This window comes from Aegilops tauschii, chromosome 6, assembly GCF_002575655.3.
Source record: "Aegilops tauschii subsp. strangulata cultivar AL8/78 chromosome 6, Aet v6.0, whole genome shotgun sequence".
NCBI lineage: Eukaryota > Viridiplantae > Streptophyta > Magnoliopsida > Poales > Poaceae > Aegilops > Aegilops tauschii.
The window spans coordinates 142,198,710-142,218,482 of NC_053040.3; the positions used below are offsets into that span (position 1 = coordinate 142,198,710).

The window sequence follows — 19,773 nt, forward strand, 5'->3', positions numbered from 1 at the left end:
AAGTCGGGGCGGAGCCGCGGGAGGAATGTAGACCGTCGACGGTGTCGATGGCGGGACAAATCACAACGGTGACAGTTGGGGGCAGCGCCTATGCGAGAGGGGAAATTTCAGGGAGGCGGAAGTTGGACACTCGTGCGCGGTTGATTTGGTTTCCTTCGTGCCGCAAATATCTAGACGGAGGTGCCCTGTTTTTGGGCTGCCCAAAAGAAAAATTGACCACTTTTATTTTTGGAAACAAAATAGGCAGCTGTTTGGAGACTTTTTTTTGCCTTTCAAAAGCACAAAAAGTAGTGCTACCCTAAAATAGGGCAACTGTTGGAGATGCCCTTAGGAGATACTCGCCACACAGAGATTGGTTTTGGTTGATCACAACAGGTCCATCTTCCACACATCCCAACAATGTAGGAGAGGCGGATGAAACCATCTGGCGGTCCCTCTCGAGGTGCATCAAACTCTACTAAAATTTTCTGAGAAAAATATCCAATCTATTATCAAAATTCACCGGAAGTACAAAGTACCTCAACAAGATAAAAATTACATCGAGATTCAGACCATCGCACAACCACTATCGCCGCCAAAATGAATCGCTGACGCACCGCCTCCGACGCTCCCCTATCAGAGCTGGCTTGACCTTATCGTTGACGGGAAGTCTTTGTGCATGTGCATCTAAGGACCAACGCCTTTAGCCGTAGTTGTTGATGTTAAAACCTTAAATAGATCCGAATCACCTGACACCAAATCTCGTCATGACGAATAACCCTAACCTCAACACCCCAACGAGATGAAATGAATTTACGTTGGGGCTCCATCAACTAAGTACAGATGAATGAACCCGAGGAAGAACGAAGTCCAAAAGACAAACTTGAAGAATAAGCGTCACCTTCACCCGAGCACCGTACCTGCAAGAACTAAAAATAATAATAACCTAAACCGCTAAACTACTAATCGGAGGCACGGGGATTCCCTTTCCCGCCACCAGCCGCCGAAACGACATGCAAAGAAAAGGCAGTCTATGGGCTCGGCGACGAATTCTGAGGGAAGGGTTTGCCCTAGCCATCAAGGGATAGGGGAGAAAAGGTTGTATACATTACCTTTATCGAGAACGGCATTTTGGAGCTCGGCCTCCACGGAGGCTGGATTTGTTTTTTGGGGGGGGGGGAGGGGGGGAATCAAAATTCATACTTTTCGGTTAAAAAAATCTGAAAATATTGTACAAATATATAAGGATGTGATGTGTATGTGTATAAAATTTTAGAATGAAATACTTTGAGATGTGATTTGTGCAAAAAGAACACATTCATGGACTTTCGAGATAAATAGTACTCCCTCCGCCTGAAAATACTTGTCATCAAAATGGACAAAAGATGTATCTAGAACTAAAATACATTTAGATACATCCCCTTTTATTCATTTTGATGACAAGTATTTCCGGACAGAGGGAGTATCATGTATTGAAAAACCACAGATTTGTCTTTTTTCGCACAGCCCTCGTTTCAACATATTTTGTTCTGAAAATTCACACATGTGTGTTATGCCTCCATGTATGTCCGTATTTTTTCCAGATTTTTTTGAAATGTAAAAATATGAATTTTGTTGAATTTTGAATTTTTTTTCATAAACCAGCCTCCATGAGCTCCAATAGCAATTTTCAACCTTTATCGAACTTTACTATTCAGGATATAACTTTACTAAGATACGGCCAGATACCTATGGCAAGTTGGCAACACGCTTAGGACTGGAAACGTACAGTTCTCAGCGCTTAATTCTTCACAACTTCTCAAGTAAAAGAGGCTCGCAGTCCCATATGTTCGACTAGCCAATTAACATCCTGTGAACAACTGGGAATCTGAATTACACACAATCTACATCTGTGTATATATATGCTATTTACAAGCACAGGTGTCAAAAACTGTATCATCACTGAGTTACAAACAGATGCCATATCCATTTCTTTCAAGTAGAAATGTCACACACAAAAACAGGCGGGTTAGGTTCCAAGTTGAAATCACTCTACAGTTATCTGCAAGACGGTGGTAAGCCTTGGTTTTCTATATCTCCTCAGCAGCAGCGAGGAACATACTACACTAACCGACGAGAAGGCCATGCAAGCGCCAGCCAGCCACGGCGGCATTTGCAGGCCGGTGAAGGGGAAGAGTGCGCCGGCAGCCACAGGGATGGCAACGATGTTATACGCCATGGCAAAGAAGTAGTTCCACCGGATTCGGCTGAACGTCTTCCTTGAGAGGTCAATCGCCGTGATGACGTCTTCAAGGTTATTCCGCACCAGCACATAGTCTGCTGCCTCGATGGCGATGTCAGTCCCTGCACCGATGGCCATCCCGACGTCAGCTGCTGCCAGGGCAGGGGAATCATTGATCCCATCTCCAACCATTGCAACCACGCTCCCATCCTTTTGGAAAGAGCGGATTACGTCAGCTTTTCCGGCAGGCATAACCTCTGCTCTCACATCTTCAATTCCAATCTGCAGAAGGACAATGGTTTCAATAACTTAAGCTTTTGCAGGAGGCAACTCATATAAGCAACATCAAATCAACTAATGAAGTTGTACACATGAAATCAATTAGGCAGCAAAGTTGAACTCATATTTACTGATATTGCGTCCAGAAGAATCAAAATAATCAAATGTGGATGTGGTTGCACTACTACATGAGAATTCCGACCGACCTCCTTTGCAACTGCCAGTGCAGTCCTCCAATTGTCCCCTGTCACCATAACTGGATAAATGCCCATCTTTTTTAGGCCTTCTATAACTACAGCAGCCTCCCTTTTCAAGGGATCGGTTACCCCCATCAAACCAATGAAGTCGCCATCATATGCTACAAGAATGCCTGTCTTTGCGTTCAATTCCATGTCTACCAAGAAACTTTCAGCCTCTTCAGGAATGTTAACCCCATTTTCAGATATCAAAGTACGGTTGCCCACCTACATAAAACATTTAACATCAAATTATTGGATTACCCAGGCATAGTAACTCTTTCCTTAAGCAATTAAGAAAAATAATCCAGAATAGCTGTATCACATAGCTCACCAGAATCATCTTCCCATTGATCAAACATTGAACTCCTTTGCCAGGCAAGGCAGAAAAATCAGCAACTTCCAAGAGCCATTGAGAGAATGCATCTTCTTTTCTTTTCTTAACGTCGTCTTTTGATGAGGGGAGTTTGCCAAAGAAATGGAAATGAAATGCATAATCCAAGATAGCTTTTGCAAGTGGATGCTCACTGCTTGCCTAAATTAACAGAAAAGAACAAAGTAAGATTACCATGTTTGCACTCTACTACGAATAAACAAAATTCCAGAGAAGTTTGTGTTGCCTCACCTCCGCAGATGCTACCAATGTGAGGAAGTCACCAACATCCATTCCTGAGAACACTTTCGTCGTTGTTACAGTGGCCTTTCCTTGTGTCAGTGTCCCAGTTTTATCAAATATAATATAGTTAACATTCTGAGCCCTCTCCAGTGCATCTCCACCCTTTACAAGTACTCCATGATTGGCGCCAACTCCAGTTGCTACCATAACAGCAGTTGGTGTCGCCAGACCAAGAGCACATGGACAGGCAATTACCACAACAGAGATGGAGAACATGAGGGAGAAAACAAAGCAATTGCTAGTTTCTGAAACCCATGAATTTGGATATGCCCCCAGCGTCCCACATACAAACCTACAAAGGTCAATGATGCATGAAAGTTTTAGACACAAGTAGCCTGACGCCCCCAAACCCAACCTCAGACAGATGCATGAACCGTGAAACTTACCATGTACAGAATGTCAGTAAGGACAATGTGATGACAATAGGAACAAAAATGCCGGCCACCTGAAAAGAACATAGATAGCATCAACATTCACAAAACGTAATGGTTATTATAGGAAACAAAATGCCACTGCATGTTAAACAAGATGTACAAATCCCCAAGATTGCACTGGTTTCTTCATGTAATGTGTTGTAATAATAAGAACATAAACTGATTTTCAATAACTAATGACTTGATAAAAACCAACCAGGTGTAAACAGTTTGTGTGAAATCTGACATGACTAATATACTTTTTGTAAGGCAATAAAAATACATCCTTAGCACTTACGTCAATGACAGAAGTGTAATGAAATTGACCAGAAAAATGTTTTACAATTTTAAGATTATAACAGAGATAATTTTTATAACTCGGAAACATCATAAACAGACAAGTGCACTCACATAATCAGCGAACTTCTGAATAGGTGCTTTAGACATCTGGGCAGTCTCAACAAGAGATATTATCTGGCTCAAAACTGTCCCTGATCCTACTTTCGCCGCTTGTATGTGAAGGATGCCATTTAGGTTCATGGTGCCTCCAATAACTGAACTGGATACTTCCTTGCAGATAGACGCAGATTCACCAGTTACCATACTTTCATCAACATGGCTTGTACCCCAAGTGACAATGCCATCAGCAGGAATCTTTGAACCAGGAAGCACTTTTAAGACATCGCCAGGTTGGATCAACAATGCATCAATTTCCTTTTCTCCAGCATATTTTCCATCTGGATTCAGGTACAGTGCTATGAGTTGAGGTGTGCAACTACAATCAAAATGCAAGAGTATGGATGCAAGGCTGCAATCCTAAGCAATCAGTTAATTACTAATATCCAACGAAAAACATAAAAAGAAGGGGACTATATGTAAATCACTTAGACATGAGCTTTCTGAACTGCTAGCCATTTTTGGTGTATGCATGCTAAGTTACCATAAAGTACGAATCAGATACCTTTGTATTTCAGAAGCAAGATAGCTGTAGCAGGAACCAGCTCTACAAGCTTCTTAATTGCATCTGATGTCCTTCCTTTAGCAAGCACCTCAAGATACTTCCCCAATAGCACAAATGTAATTATCATTGCACTTGTCTCAAAATACATCGGAGGATGAAATCCAGTGAATGCCCCATAAAGAAGCGCGCAAACTGAGTACACATATGTTGCAGTTGTGCCAAGAACGACCAATACATCCATATTTGTAGAGCCATGTCTAAGGGCCCTATAAGCTGCAACATAGAAACGTTTGCCAACAACAAATTGTACTACACTCACCAGCATCCACTTGAGCAGATCTCCTATACGAAATGGTCCGCAGTGCATGAGTAGGAATGAGTTGATGAAAGATATGTGAGGGCATACCATGCGCATAAAAAACACTGGAATCTGGTGCAAGGAAACCAGTAAAGAAAGTCAGTACGCAAGTAAAACAACAACTCATGATAATTTTACTTTATATTATCTCTTTATAATAGTAACTGTATGCAATAGTGACAATTATATAAAATCAAGCTGACACATCAGATGGGCTTGCTATTTATTTACGGTCACAACTAGGATAAGGGTATAGCTACCAGAGGAAAATGTAGACTGAACTAGAGATGCAACGAAAACCATAAACAAATAGGATAGCAGGGATAAAAACTTACACTTAGAAATAAGCTTGAGCGAAGGAGGTGAAGCATTTTCGAAGCCTCTTGTGCATCATTTGAAGAAGACCGTACATATGGATTCTGTACATGGGCTTTCAGTCTGCCACTGCTTTCCATATCAATAATATCCACAACCGATCTCAAACCAACTACTTCTGGATCGAATGTAATTTCAACTTCTGCCCGTACAGAATTTACATCAAATTGCCGCAGGCCTTCTGTTTTTCTCAGGATATCATACAATAAATTTACATCTCTCTCTGTATGCAATCCTATCAAACCTAATAAAGCCTTATCTTGCTCACTACTTTGTACCAGTGCGGCTTCAAAACCAGCATCCTCGATAGCCTGAACAATCTCATCTTTGCTAATAGCAGTCGGATCGTACTCAACTTCCCCTAATGAGGTCGCTAATGCAACAACTGCTCTGTTTACACCTGGTAACTTCTTTAAGATCCCTTCAACTGAGTTCACACAGGCAGCACAAGTCATCCCCCCTATCCTAAATTGGCCTGACAAAGCCTTCTGTGACTTTGGCTGAGAAACAGCAGAATCTGGGAGGATTTCTGCTTCAAACCCAGCATCTTCTATTGCTTCTACAATGTCCTCTTCCTGAATACAACAAACACTGTCAGGTCCATTTCAGAAACTTTATATAAAAGCAAGTTAGTTTAAATAAGAAAGGTTACAGGTTGGCAACGTCGTGGAGAGTTGAGATCTTTGAAACAGACCTAACATCACTTTTTTTTCAGAGGTTGTTTGCAATTGCAAGTTTACAGTACAGGTGCTTCATGGTCCTGTTCGGGAACCAGTTAAATTACCATGAAAATCGTTATGATCCAGTACTAGGACTGCACCTTTACAATTGGCACTACGAAAATCTCCCGATATTTTTTCGTAAACGTGGTTACAATCCACATGATTATCAAACACGCTAGACTCGATTCCCGACAAAGCAACGCAGAGTGTCCCACAAACTCAACCCACACGACTAATCAATTGGAACAGCCAGCTAGAACAAGGACAGGCGAGCCAAAAATGAAGCAGCTACAGCACGAGTTGTGAGTGTTGGTTTCGCATCCTAACCACCATAACCGACAAAACGCAGCTAAGTTTCCCGCCTCGCGCTGACCAATTCCGCTGCTGATTACCAACAAGAGCGCTATAATCGTACAAACTCGAAGCCACCGCGCCAGAATTCACCGCAGGGGCGCGATCCCAGGCCAAATCTCCAGCGCGCGCGGAGGCGAAGGAGGGAGCGGGAGGGGGAGGGATCACACGGAACCAAACCTTGGCGAGCGCGGGGTCGAACACGACGTGGGCGCGGTTCTGCAGCAGCGACACGGCGGCGCTGCGCACGCCGCGGCGGGCGGAGAGGGCGGCCTCGACGGCGCCCGTGCAGGCGGAGCACGTCATGCCCGTGACCCGCACCTGGGCCCGCCGCATGCCCGCCTCCTCCTCCTCCTGGCCCTTCCGCGAGCTCGGCCCCTCCGCCTCGCCGTAGGACCCCAGCAGCGCCACCTCCTCCATCTCGTCGTCGCGGCCGCCGGCGACCGCCGTGAGCTGGAGGTGGGCCATGGCCGTCAGAGACGGGGGTGGCGAGGCGAGGCAAGGCAATAATTCGGAGGGGAATGAACGGGAAGGGAAAATGTGGAGGGGAGACCGACCGAGTGGGCCGGGAAAGGCGCTGGGTGTAATAGTGCGAGACATGAGGGGTCGGTCCGAGATCACGCGAGGGTTTCGGGGGCGTTTCTGAAAATGTTGCGGATAGTGCTGGTTTGGTGGGTAGGTAAGCCGGCAAATCCGGGGGCGTTACACTGGCGTTAATTAGTAATCTCCTCGTGATATGGTTTGACTCGATCGTCCGTACGTTTGGATTATCTCCTTTCAACGTGTGGAAAACTTCGGCGTCAAGTATTATGTTGCAAATCAATCCTATTCCTAGCGGCGTACACAAGGTTGCACCTTGCACGCAAAGCATGAGCTCGCTCTATCACTCGCCGGAAGCAGCCGGCGATTGCGTCAGGCCTACACATACGCATGCAAGTCCGCTGTATTTTTTTGTTCAGAGAGATTGACTCTTTCAGAAATCCAATCCAATTTGGTTCTTTGGCCCGTGTTTTTCTGGAAAATCGGGTCGCCTTTGCATCTGGACCGCTGATTGCTGATATGCCATCGCTTTCAGCCATCTGCTCGTGTGTCCGGGATTTCGCTAGACCTATTACGCCATTTCCGTCCAATCTTGGCAGGCCAAGAAAAGCTTCAAGGAGACAAGCTTCAGTGTCCGCTCTGATTTGATCTGGGATCCTGTATACTCCTAGCTTGTATAGTGCTATCCGTCTTTGCCTTTGGATCACAACAAAAACAACCAACAACATGTCTCAGCAAACAAGGGAACGTGTAGATCTGTTCATCATTTCAGCGGCAGGGGGATAGCCTTGGTCGATGCATGGGGACCATACCATCTTCGATCCATCTAGTCCAATCCCGAAAATAGCTTAGAATTCAGCCGATGTGATGTGATCCTCTCGGATGTAGAAGATTTTTTTCTGCGTCCACGAGCCCATCATGATCATGCTGCGATGGAGATGTTTTCTTTCCCTCGAGGAACACGCGGGACAGAGAAGTTCTCCCGTTGTCGCCTTCAATTCATGGCACGGCGATGTCTATTACCGTGGGTTCCGTGGGAGCTATCCGGCTACCAAGTAGGAGTACTCCCTTATCATACGAGTAGAATATAATGTGTACTAGTAGTAGATTTTCTTCAGACACCTGAACGTACACAACTTTCTATGAGCGACACAACTTTCTATGGGGGAGCTCTTTGGGAATTCGGGCTAGTCAAAGGGACGCAGCGATGTGAGCGACACACTGGGCCGGCCCATTTACCTCATACACAACTTTCTATTTTCTAAGATACTTACTTTGGTTTTCTAGTTCTAGGAACTTTCTAGAAGATTCTGTCTAGGTTTTTTTGTTTTTTTGTTTTTTATCTGTTGTTTTTGTCTGCCGGTTTTATTGTTTCTTTTTTCTTTTCCTTTTCTTTTTTTAGTTCAATTTTTAAATTTGTTCTTGTTTACAAAGATCTTTGAAATTTAAAAATGTTCAAATTTTCACACACAAAATCCAATTTCAAAATTGGTTTCCGATTATCAAAAATTGTTCGTGTTTTCAAACAAAATATTTTGAATTTTGAATAATTTTCAAGAATCCTTCAAAATTTAAAAATGGTTTGATTTTTCAAAAACGTTTGAAATTTTGAAAAATGTCTGTGTTTTTTAAAAAATCAAAAAACTTGAAAAATGTTCACACTTTCAGAATTTCCTCAGTTCTTTTTTAACCAATTACAGTAACAAAGAAAACACACTACAGTGCCAACAACTGCTCTACGGTACTGAAAACCGTGTTGCAGTGTCGTGTGTTACGTGTTGGGAAACGTAGTAGAAAACACAAAAACTCGCCCTACGAACACCCAGGAACAATATGAAGATGCATACCGGGTTTGGATCAATGATCGTTACCGACTCCGGAGTGCAGCGAAAGTAGACGAGTCGGTGTAGATCGTACTTGGAGTTCCTCAAACGTCGATGCTGATCCCGCGAACCACCCTTGAACAACCCCTCGAACAGAAGACCAAAAGCACGGCCTCTCTACTTGGTTGCAAGCGTATGGTCTTCACAATCCAGCAGCGCTTCGTCGTCCAGAGCTAATCGTCACCGGAGAATTAGAGGGAGCAGATGAGAACCACACAGGGCTTCTAATTATGAGGATTGGAGGTGGCTAGGGCTAGCTCTAATTAGTCAACTAGGACCAACTCGAAGTAGAACTGAATCAACTAGAGGAGGCTTCAAAACTTATGTCTCAAAAGGATGAAAATCCTCTAGTACATATAGGTTGGAGGGGGGAGGCAGGGCTGCCACCAAGGAGGAAGGATGGTGGCCGGCCTAAGGGGGGAAGGAGGATTCCTTCCCCCACCCCAATTCGGCCTCCCTAAAGACGGAAAGGGGGCGCCTCCCCTATTGGGCCTTGGTGGCCCAATTCCTTCTCTACCACTTGGCCTTGGTATCCTCTAGTATATATAATGTTGCTCCTGTTACCAGTTTTGTTCTTCTTTCTAGTTAACATGTTCTGGCGTCCCTATGAGATATTCACCTGTGTCTGGCCAGACGATGATGGATGCCGTCACACTGAGAGGGCCCTAAAAATATATCTCCATTATTGGAGGAGAAAATTCCACTCTCGAGCTATCTGGCCACTTGTCAAACTTTCTGATGAACCTGTAAGTTGTCGTTATGATCACCGTATTAGAAGTGACGTTTGAGCAACCCCAAAGCCCATTGTACGGTAAGAAGTGACCAGGATACTCTCATGATCTAAGGAGCAATATCACACGGTAATACTCCGTGTTATTACAATTGAATGCAGACGATATTAACTCAATTCATAACAAATAAGATTGGCTCGATTCTATGATCGTTCTTCGGATGTCATAATCTCAATATTGTTTGAGTACTATCGTTACACTTAACGATATCCTAAGATCCGAGGACGTGATCACCAACAACACTTGAGCTAGTCTTAGAGGCGAGACTAGGAACCTTTTATTTACTGTTTATCATTCCACACATGCATATGAGTTTTCCACTAAATCGCATATTCCAGGATCATAGCAGTTATAGCATAGAATATAAACTCTTAACTATGAATATGAAAATATAATAATATAAATATTATTGTATCTAGGGCATATTTTTAACAGTCTCCCACTTCACTAGAGTCAGTAATCCAGTTAGCACTTTCAACTTTTACACCAATATGGCAATCCGTGTCAGTCCATGCTTTGCTTGTGGTATAGACTTCGTCCTATTGAATCTGACAACTTCAGATCAGTGTGTATCATTTGCATTTCAATGCATCTGTCATGCTTTCACATAAATTCATAATTTGTGTGAAACAAGCTTATTGTTAGGATCGAGAGTATATCGACAAGAGGGGGTGAATGGGAGATTCAAAAATTCTTGCGAATGTTTTGATCCCAAACACAGCAGCGGAAATAAAGTTCGGTAGACAAGAACTTGATCAAGTATGTTATTGAGGAACGAATATATCAAGGTAGGAAGCAATAATAGATCGAGCATAGGATATCACAGGTTTGACAATAACGATGGTAATGCAACATGCGAACTGATACAGGAGCATGCACCACAAAAAAATGACACATCCGTGACATTTCGGACCGAACAACAAAAAATTGCCATGCTTATGACACTTCTATGACGATAATTGTGACAAAAGCACGTATCATCATAGATGTGGTGGGCTCCTACTTCTATGACAAAAAACCATGACAGAAAATGGGCTTTTCGTCCTGTGTGGGCCGGGGACGCACCTGCATGACATTCTTTGGGCCGTCCATGACGGAAAAAATCATGGTAGAAGCGAGGGCGAGGAAAATTTCGAGGAGTTCCCGGTAACGATGGGTGGTCGGGGCCGAGCAATGCATGGAGGGATTGCGCGTTTCTCTCGTACACGTACGCGCATGTGTGTGTGAGGCGTTGGGCTCTAACTGAACCCGAGCGATTGCACTAGCTACGTTACCGAACCCCGATCGATCCCTTGGCTGTTAAATGAACCCGAGTGATTCCTTCGCTACTGCTGCTAACTGAAGCCGATCGAAGCAGCCTCTTGATCAACAGTCCCTGGTGGGGGTTGGATGAACAGTTCTCGGTGGGGGTTGGATGAACAGGATCCCGTGGTAGTAGAGATCGTTGCCGCTGGATGAACAGGACCACGATCGAGGAGGTAGCGGTGGATGAACAGTAGCCGGTGGAGGGACCCCGTGGAGGGCTGGTTGAACAGGACCCCGGTGCAGGGCTGGTTGAACAGGAGCCGGTGGAGGCTGGATGAACAGTAGCCGGTGGAGGCAGGAGGAAGTCGACGGTGGATGAACAGTAGCAGGTGGAGGCTAGAGGAAGTCGACGGTGGATGAACAATAGCCCGTGGAGTCCAGTTTTGCGGTACGCCACACCCCTCCCAATGAACATGACCCCGTTTCGACCATAGGCTCTCCAACACAAGTTTGTTTCCTCCGTTTTGCGGTACGCCACACCCCTCCCGATCAACAGCACCCCGTTTTGACCGTAGGCACTCGAACAGAAGGCCATTTCCTCCGTTCTGCGGTATGCCAGACCCCGTTTTGGTTGTTCCGTCCAAGCCGGTTGGCTCCCGGTGAACACGACGCATTCCGTTGCCTCCCGATGAACATGACGTAGTTTCTCCGTTCCGACCCAGCCGGTTGGCTTCCGATGAACAAGACGCCGTTGCTACCGTCCGTTGGCTCTCCATGTACACGAGCCTTGGATGTACGTATGCGTGAGTAGGCGTTCGAGACGCCGCCCGTATGTACGTACGTGGCCGTCTTTTTTGGCATGTGGTTGTACGTACGTGTACACGGTTTAGAAGGGACTGTGCGGGGGCTCTACTACGTGCCGCTGCTTGCTCGGCCACGGTTCATCGTTGCAGAGAGACCGATCGACCAGTATGTACATACACGTTCGCAACCAGACAGAAAACTCTACGTACGCTTCGACCAGGTGGGTCCCAGCTATCAGGGATGACAAGGACGCACTTCCTTGCGTGCGAAGATATAGCTGGTGGGTCCCAGCTTTCAGGGGGAAGCATCATTTTTTCCCATAATATGGACGCACTTCCTTGCGTGCGAAGATGTAGCTGGTGGGTCCATCTGTCAGCCTCACCACGTAGAGTCCTCTTCCGATGGTTGTCGTTCGTTGACCACGTTGACCACGCTGCGCAGACAGCATCCAGGCGGTGGATGACGACAAGGCCTAGGAAGGGAATGACACAGAGCCAGGGAAGACGAGGCAGGTGGATGCCCATGCGGAGGGGAGTACGAGGGTTAACTGGTTCGGCTGCGGTGTGAGGCTGTCGTCGCCGGAGAATAACAGGAGGTGTTGGTGAGTAGAGGAATGGCCTGGACGGCGATGGGAGTAGGGTGGTCTGATGAGTCCTGTGCGGCAGCATAGCCGGCCACGGGAGGCCGTAGCAGGCGGTACCGCCGACGGTGGTTTGGGCGGCTGAAGCAAGAATATCCGAGATTGAAGAAAAAGCACGACATCCGTTGGATGGACATCCAACGTCCACTGCTGCTAGAATCGTGTGTTGACTATAAGTTGACAAAGCTGTGTGTACGTGTCAACCTAGTAGGCCCACAAGTGTGTGGCAGAGAACATATAGCCCATTTGCGATTTGTAAGAATGTACAACCCATTTTTGAATTCTAATGGAATTTAGTACAACCCATTTACATGTTGTTAAAATTACAGCCCATTTTCTAACTAGGACAACGATTAACAATTTCAACCAAACGCTCAAAATAGAATTGAATAAAATTTCCCACATTTTGATGGGATCCGAAATATTTTTATCCCAAAATTTCAAGTCAGATTAAATATAATTTCAAAATAAATTTGTATAACGTAAAAATCCAATGAAATATTGCGCGCGCAACAAGTAATGAAATTAAAATTATCAAAATCCAATAATAATATTTTTTAACTAATTAGGTGTTTGGTGCATTTTTTATAATTAATTACAGGCCAGTTTTTATAATTACACCCCATTTATTATTTCTTAAAGATCATTTTCTTGTTAAGCCTAATGCATCCCTTCTAGGAAAGATTTGCAGCCCAGCGGGGCGGAGAATAACAAGTTGACCCGGGCTGAGTATTCCTCAAAAAAAGTATAGCTGGGCTAGCCATTTTCAGCTTGAAAAAAATAATATCTGGCCTGAATATTTGGTCGACATAAAATAATAGCCTGGGCTAGACGGGCCACAACCCGCCCAGGTGATCTCCTCTAAACAAGAACAAAAACATCGCTAAAGAAAAACTCTGCTCACACCTCAAAATCACAAATACTGCTCGATCTGCTGGGTCCCAACTGTCGGCCGCTCCTTGTGCAATTCTCTCGCTTATTGACTATATAGGTTGACAATGGTGTGGGACCGTGATGTCAGGAAACCAGGAGGAAGCAAAAAAAATTATAGTTGTATATAATAAGGAGGCACTTGCGTACGTGCGGGTATGACCCTGGTGGGCCCCCACTGTCATCCTCTCCAATTAAAGTCATCTCCTGATTCCTCATGTTCGTTGACCATGTTGACAATGCGAGATGGCGGCGCCACGGCAAGCGCAACAACTAGAAGGACGGCGTAGAGGGCCTCGCGGGCCCTATGGATGGTCTGATACAGCACCCACTGCTCATTCAGGAAGCCAGGATCATAGGGCCACATGTTCGCGACGGCATTGTCGTTTGCTTTTTAGCCGGTGATTCGTACTTCCGCGAGCTAGTGCTCGTTGAGGAGATGAAGGTTGCAGCACAGGTCCTCCCGCGTTGGTAGCTCTTCCGCCACTAGGGCGTCAAAGTGCGGCCGCACCTGCTCTGTGGTGAACACGGCATGAACCGGCTTGAGCGGTGGCGCCGGCTCCTGGTCGGAAGCCACGTCCATCGTCTGATTGTCGTCGCTGAGCTCGGCGAGCTCGCTGGCGAGCCAACATGTTCGGCTGCTGGACCGAACCGCTGCCAAGCACGAGTCTGACCGACCCTGGGCCACCCAGACCCCCTCCCTCGCCCGCGCGCTTTCCGCCCGAAACAGTCAGCGCCGCCCGCGCCGCTTCTCGGTGCAGGCAATTGCTCCACGTTCAAACGATACAATTGTTGTCCGTCCATCGGTATGCCGCCCAAATTAATGATACGCGGTTGCCGAGGCGGCTACTCCGGCGCCATCCGTTAGTCCCGCTGCCGCCCACCATTGCTATATAAACTGCTGCGCCGGCCATAGCCATAGTCACCTGCCTCCGTTCCCTTTCTCCTGTCCACACCACTCCCACCATGGCTTCGTCGCGCTCTATCGCTCTTTGGGACGGAAGGACGATGAACCAGAAGGAGATGGCAGCCATTGATGCCGACGACGTCCCAATGGAGAACGTGGTAGTCGACAATCCGGCGCCAACCCCCTCCTCCGTGCCTTCCTCGCTCGGTGCATGGCACCATGACCATCAGCGAGGCCCATGCCCAATACATGGACATGGCGAGGCAGAAGCGTGAGGAGCAGTTCCGGGAGGCGCAGGCCGCCGCCTACAACCACCATGTCCTCCAGGACCACCTGCAGGCGGAGGAGCAGATCGCCGCGGAGCGGGCGGAGCAGGAGGCGCTGCTCAAGTCGTACCGCTCAGCCCGCGAGAGCCGCCTCGCGCGCTGGCGGTACCGCATGCGGGTGGCGGAGGTTGCAGCCGCCTACAAAGAGGGCGATGAAGCAGGCGAGGCGCTGTTTGGCGAGACCGACGACGAGGCGGAGGACAATGCCGGCTCCGTCGAGGCCCCGCCCCGCCGGCACCGAGGCGGAGGACTTCGCTGGCTTCGACAAGGCCGTGCTCCGCCAAGGGCTCGCCCCGCTAACAACGAGGAAGAGGACATCGCCGGCTCTGCCGAGGCCCCATCCTACCGGCAACAAGGGGGAGGATTTCCCCCACTCCACCGAGGTGCCGCCCCTCCGGCAACGAGACAGAGGACATCGCCGGCTCCGTCGAGGCCCCACCCTACTGCCAATGAGGCCGCGCCACATAGAAAACGACGAAGAGTAGAACACGGTAGGTCGCCCCCGCTCGGGTCCAAGTAAGGCCACCACTGCTTCCCTCCGGTTGAAGCCAAGCTTGGTGGGTTGAACATTGACGGCCGATTAGCTTCGCGGCGGCGACGTTGAGTCAGAGAGGTGTGCTGGAGAATAAGCTTCTGTTTGGCTCAGCCGGACACGGGAAATGGGCGCCGGAGATCATAGATTAGTTTAATTAATTATACCTCCAGCGCACCCCTTTTTAGTTGAAGATAATGTATGAAATGTAATGAAATCTGGCATGTTTATATGAAACTAGCAAGAGGCCCATGCATTGCACGGAATATCAAGATGCATTTGTATGAGTAGTTTATCTTGTGGGAGAAAAGAATGAATGAGGGAAGGCCTACTTTGCAAATGTGGAGAGGGGTGTGGGCATATTTTTGCAAAATTACCATATTTTCCTTCCTATCCATCAGATATAAATAGGACGACCTATATTGCAGGATGGCAGGCACACCATCATCACCAACTCTATTTTTTTATAAGAGTAGTAGACTAGCAAGATGCCCGTGCGTTGCACGGAACATCAAGATGCATTTGTATGAGTAGTTTATCTTGTGAGAGAAAAGGATGAACGAGGGAAGGCCTTATCTGCAAATGTGGAGAGGGGTGTGGGTATCTTTTTGCAAAATTGCCATAGTTTCCTTCCTATCCATCAGATATAGATCAGACGACCTATATTGCAGGATGGCAGGCACACCATCATCACCAACTCTGTTTTTTATAAGTGTATAAGAGTAGTAGATAGATAGATATAGATATAGATATGGCCGTGTATGAATGAATTTAGTTCGATTAGTTCGAATTCTTGTATCACTAGCATTGGATGAACATGCAAAACAATACGTACTAGCATTATTCCTAGGACGCACGGTGATCACCTTGTTTGCAGTACTTTCACACTTACAAAAAGTTTGAGCAACTTTTTTAGCGTGCGTGTACATTGCAATCAAACTCACAGGCCTGGCAATTCATAGAGAATATTCAAAACAATCGATGATTATGCATCTCAGTGATTCAAATGTCAGAGCCAATATTTACTTCACAACTAAAGAATAAAGAAAAAATCGATCGATGCTGCTGAAAGCAAATGGCGTCTCATTCAAAAATATCAAACGCATGTCTTCTTGCTAACATCAATGAGCAAAATTTGACAAGGTTGTCCCATTCCAAAATATCAAATGCGTGTCTTTGCGTACATCAATGAGCAAACTTTGACAATGTTTTCCCAATCCAAAATATCAAATGCCTATGATTGTGGAATGGGCAGGGTTTCCCATCAGTTCGGACATTGACATGTCACCTCGTGCTAAATAAACGAGCTATTCTTTTTGTGCAGTTCCACTAAAATCAACCAACTTCGCGCATAGCTTTATGATTTCGCCTTTATATGTTTCAACGCCTTGAACATATCCACACCTCCTTTCTTGTAGCTAATTTTGTGGCTGGAGGTGGAAATGAATGATTCGAGAACATTCAATGTATTGTGCATGATGAAGTATAATGGAGGGCACGAACCATCAGAACATTTTCTGCGGTTCCCATCGAAATCAAGCTGAGCATACCCTGTTTGCATAAATACAAAAAAGTGATTAGTATAAAGCAAACTGTACTATGAATTGACAGTTTAAACAGGCAACCTACATGATCCATGCAGAGCACACATTTAAAAAGATGGAACTCACTAGAAAGAATCCAAAAACAACATTGTATTGGCCATCATGTCAACAAAGATGGAGATCCGTTAGTCCTTTTGAGCTAAAGTTAGTTTGTTCTTGTGGGTAGTAATGTAACCATCCTTCAACTGCTTCCTTCTGATATGAAGAGGATGATCCTGTTGTGCAAAGATAAGAGAACAACTAAATGTTGCATCCCTGTTTGCTCGAAAAAAAGGGAAGGAAATAATTAAAACATCACGGATGAAGCACTTCTCGAGGACAATACCATTTTCTCATGACAGTATCTAAACAGTAGCACAACACCAATAGAGATGACAAAGCTCAATCATATGGATGAAATCCATGGTCCAGTACCAACCTTTGTCAGGAGGCTTATTGTGTAGAGCATATAGATGAATCACTTCTCGGGAACCATCCGTTATTATCTACTGTGGTTGCCGTGCTTACCATATACTCCTCGATTAGTTTAATGTTTCCAACATCTTCTTGTGCAGTTCCACTAAAATATATGTTGCCTTCAAACAAGATCCCTGTTTGCACAAGTAGAGATAATTACATATTACATTAAGAGTGGCATCAAATCAGTGGCAAAACAATTGCTCGTTCCAGCCATAGCAATAAATTAAGATGCAAAACTATATCATTACTTGTGTCATCACAGTTACAGTGCTTCATTACAGCACCGGGAGTTGATTTTCGTTTTTCTTCTGCTTGTTCTTCCCCTTCATCACTTGGTTCAATAACAGACAAGCTTCGCCTTCAATGTAAGATTTGGCATGTCAATTAGGGAGCACAAATATAGCACTAAACAATGACATTAATATCTGATGACAGTAGCAAAATACATGCCAACAGTTGTGAAATATCATTATCTTACCTCAATGGGATATTACGGTGCACATACAAATTGGAAGTCTGGTCTCCATTTGTGCAGTTCACTAAAATCAAGCAACATTACTGTATAAGTAGCATAACATATGAAAAGCACACTGCACAATCATGTGAAAGAAGGACAGTACTGACCTCTCATGACGCAGAATTCAAACAACTCAAAATAAGAAGATCTGAAACAAATTTGCCAACACAGATAGAAATTCAGATCTCCTCTTGTGCAGTTCCACTAAGATCAAGCAATCAAGCAACGTTGTCGGTGTGACATTTTGGTTGAACTAGACAAATTTTCTTAAAACAAAAGTGTTTTGTGCAGTGCACCAAAAGGTCACAATAGCAACAAGGTGAACTAGATAACCCTGTTTACACAGAGGTGCAAAGGAAACAATTACTAGTCAATAACGGTGGATGACACAGAAGCCCACAGAAAGAAGCATCGTCTAACTTATCTAAATGGGAAAGAAAGCAAGACAGTAGCATTTCTCAAACAGTGGCATTGATTCATATTAACAGGGAGATTATATTAACAATAAAATTCGTTAAAACATGTAATTTGCTTTTTACTGTTGCATTGCTTCAATTTTCCAGCAACATTAGTAGATTAACAATAGCTAAAGAGTTGTATGGGACAGTGGACGCACAAGCACCACGTGCATGTACCGATGTATAAAGGGGTGATGCACAGTCTGTTGCAACAAAAAACCAAGGAACATATTTGTGTTGGCCCATTTTTGTTATCTTTAGACACCTTTTCCCTATGTGAGGGCAGCAAACCTTGTACCCCACCCATAGAAAGGCCAGTTCCTTACAGATGTGTGTACTGCGTTTGTCATTGTTTTCCATTTTTGACCAACATAGGTGTTGGATAGCCAGTCTGTACTACTTCCCCCCTTTCCTCTTTGAACCACGTCCTAGATTCATGTTATACAACTTTCCACACTACTTTCCTGTTTGATCCAACACCTAGATTCAAGTGCAGAAGCGAAAAAAATTCCACATGCAGCTAGAGCAATGCGTGTGGATCAAGAAACTTATACCTTAAGGTTCTCGGGGTGTGGCTCGGTGGGCGGCCATAGTCAACTCGAAATTAACGCTCCACGCCTCCTTGCCTTCCCCGCCAATGTACGGCGGCCGGAGTCAACTCGAAATTAACACTATGTAAGGCGGCGAGGAAGAAGGGGCCGGAGGCCCTCCCGCGTAGCCACTGGGTGAAAGAGAACAGGGGTGCCGGCAGTGGATTCCCTCCCTCGCGACAGCGACAACGTTAAGCCTCCTTGTCTTCCCCGACGGATGGGATCCTATCGGCTCTTCGACCAGCAGTGAGGGGAGAGAAAGAGAGGATAGGGCGAGAGTGTGTGTAGAGAGAAACTACAAGCGCTGAGGCTCCAACATGTATATATATAGTGGAGAGAGAGTGTGAAGAGAGCAAACCCTGGAAAACAAGCGCTGAGGCTGCAACGTATATAGTTGGAGTGGTTTTCTTTTTCTCTCCATAAAAATCATTTTAAATTGTGGACGAACGAACCTCTTTATTTAACGTACTACTAGTGAAGAAAAATACTACTAGTAGGGCAAAGCTAATACTACTACGTGAAGAAAATTTAACCCTCCAAGGAGTCAACTCGAAGTTAACGCTCCACGCCTCCCGGTTGCACTTACTATCGTTCACGTATGGTACACGACCCTCCGAAGGAACAACTGAACCACACACGATCAAAATATCGGGAAGGTGGGCTGCACCATCCTCCAATTTTAAATATTTTGGGCACTTGTATTTGGCCTAAGTCAGTGTGCCACCGTATGTACTATGGGTTACAGCAGGTGCTAAGAAACTAGGGCGTATTGAGAGTAATTGCCATGCCGTTTATTTGTAGGGTCTCTTGCAAACTGTCAAACTCTATTCTCCTCTTATTTAATGGATGAGGCAAATCTTTTGCTTCCGTTTAAAAAAACGAGAAATTCAATTTTAATTATTTTGTATGTACACTTTGCTCTCTTCCAATAATTTTGGTCACTTGCATTCGGCCTAAGTCAGTGTGCCACCGTATC

The 19,773-nt window shown here is 45.4% G+C and overlaps 1 protein-coding gene across 1 annotated transcript; it reads right to left on the bottom strand.

Moving 5' to 3' along the window:
* Window positions 1-1,851: 1,851 nt before the first annotated feature.
* On the bottom strand, window positions 1,852-7,237 carry LOC109753634 (cation-transporting ATPase HMA5). The gene is made up of 9 exons (XM_020312551.4): window positions 6,752-7,237; window positions 5,459-6,073; window positions 4,766-5,195; window positions 4,216-4,541; window positions 3,778-3,836; window positions 3,341-3,683; window positions 3,050-3,250; window positions 2,686-2,943; window positions 1,852-2,482 (listed from the first exon to the last, which is right to left on the bottom strand). The coding sequence occupies exons 1-9, from the start codon at window positions 7,169-7,171 to the stop codon at window positions 2,006-2,008; spliced, it is 3,129 nt and encodes a 1,042-aa protein (XP_020168140.2). The 5' UTR covers window positions 7,172-7,237; the 3' UTR covers window positions 1,852-2,005.
* Window positions 7,238-19,773: the final 12,536 nt, after the last annotated feature.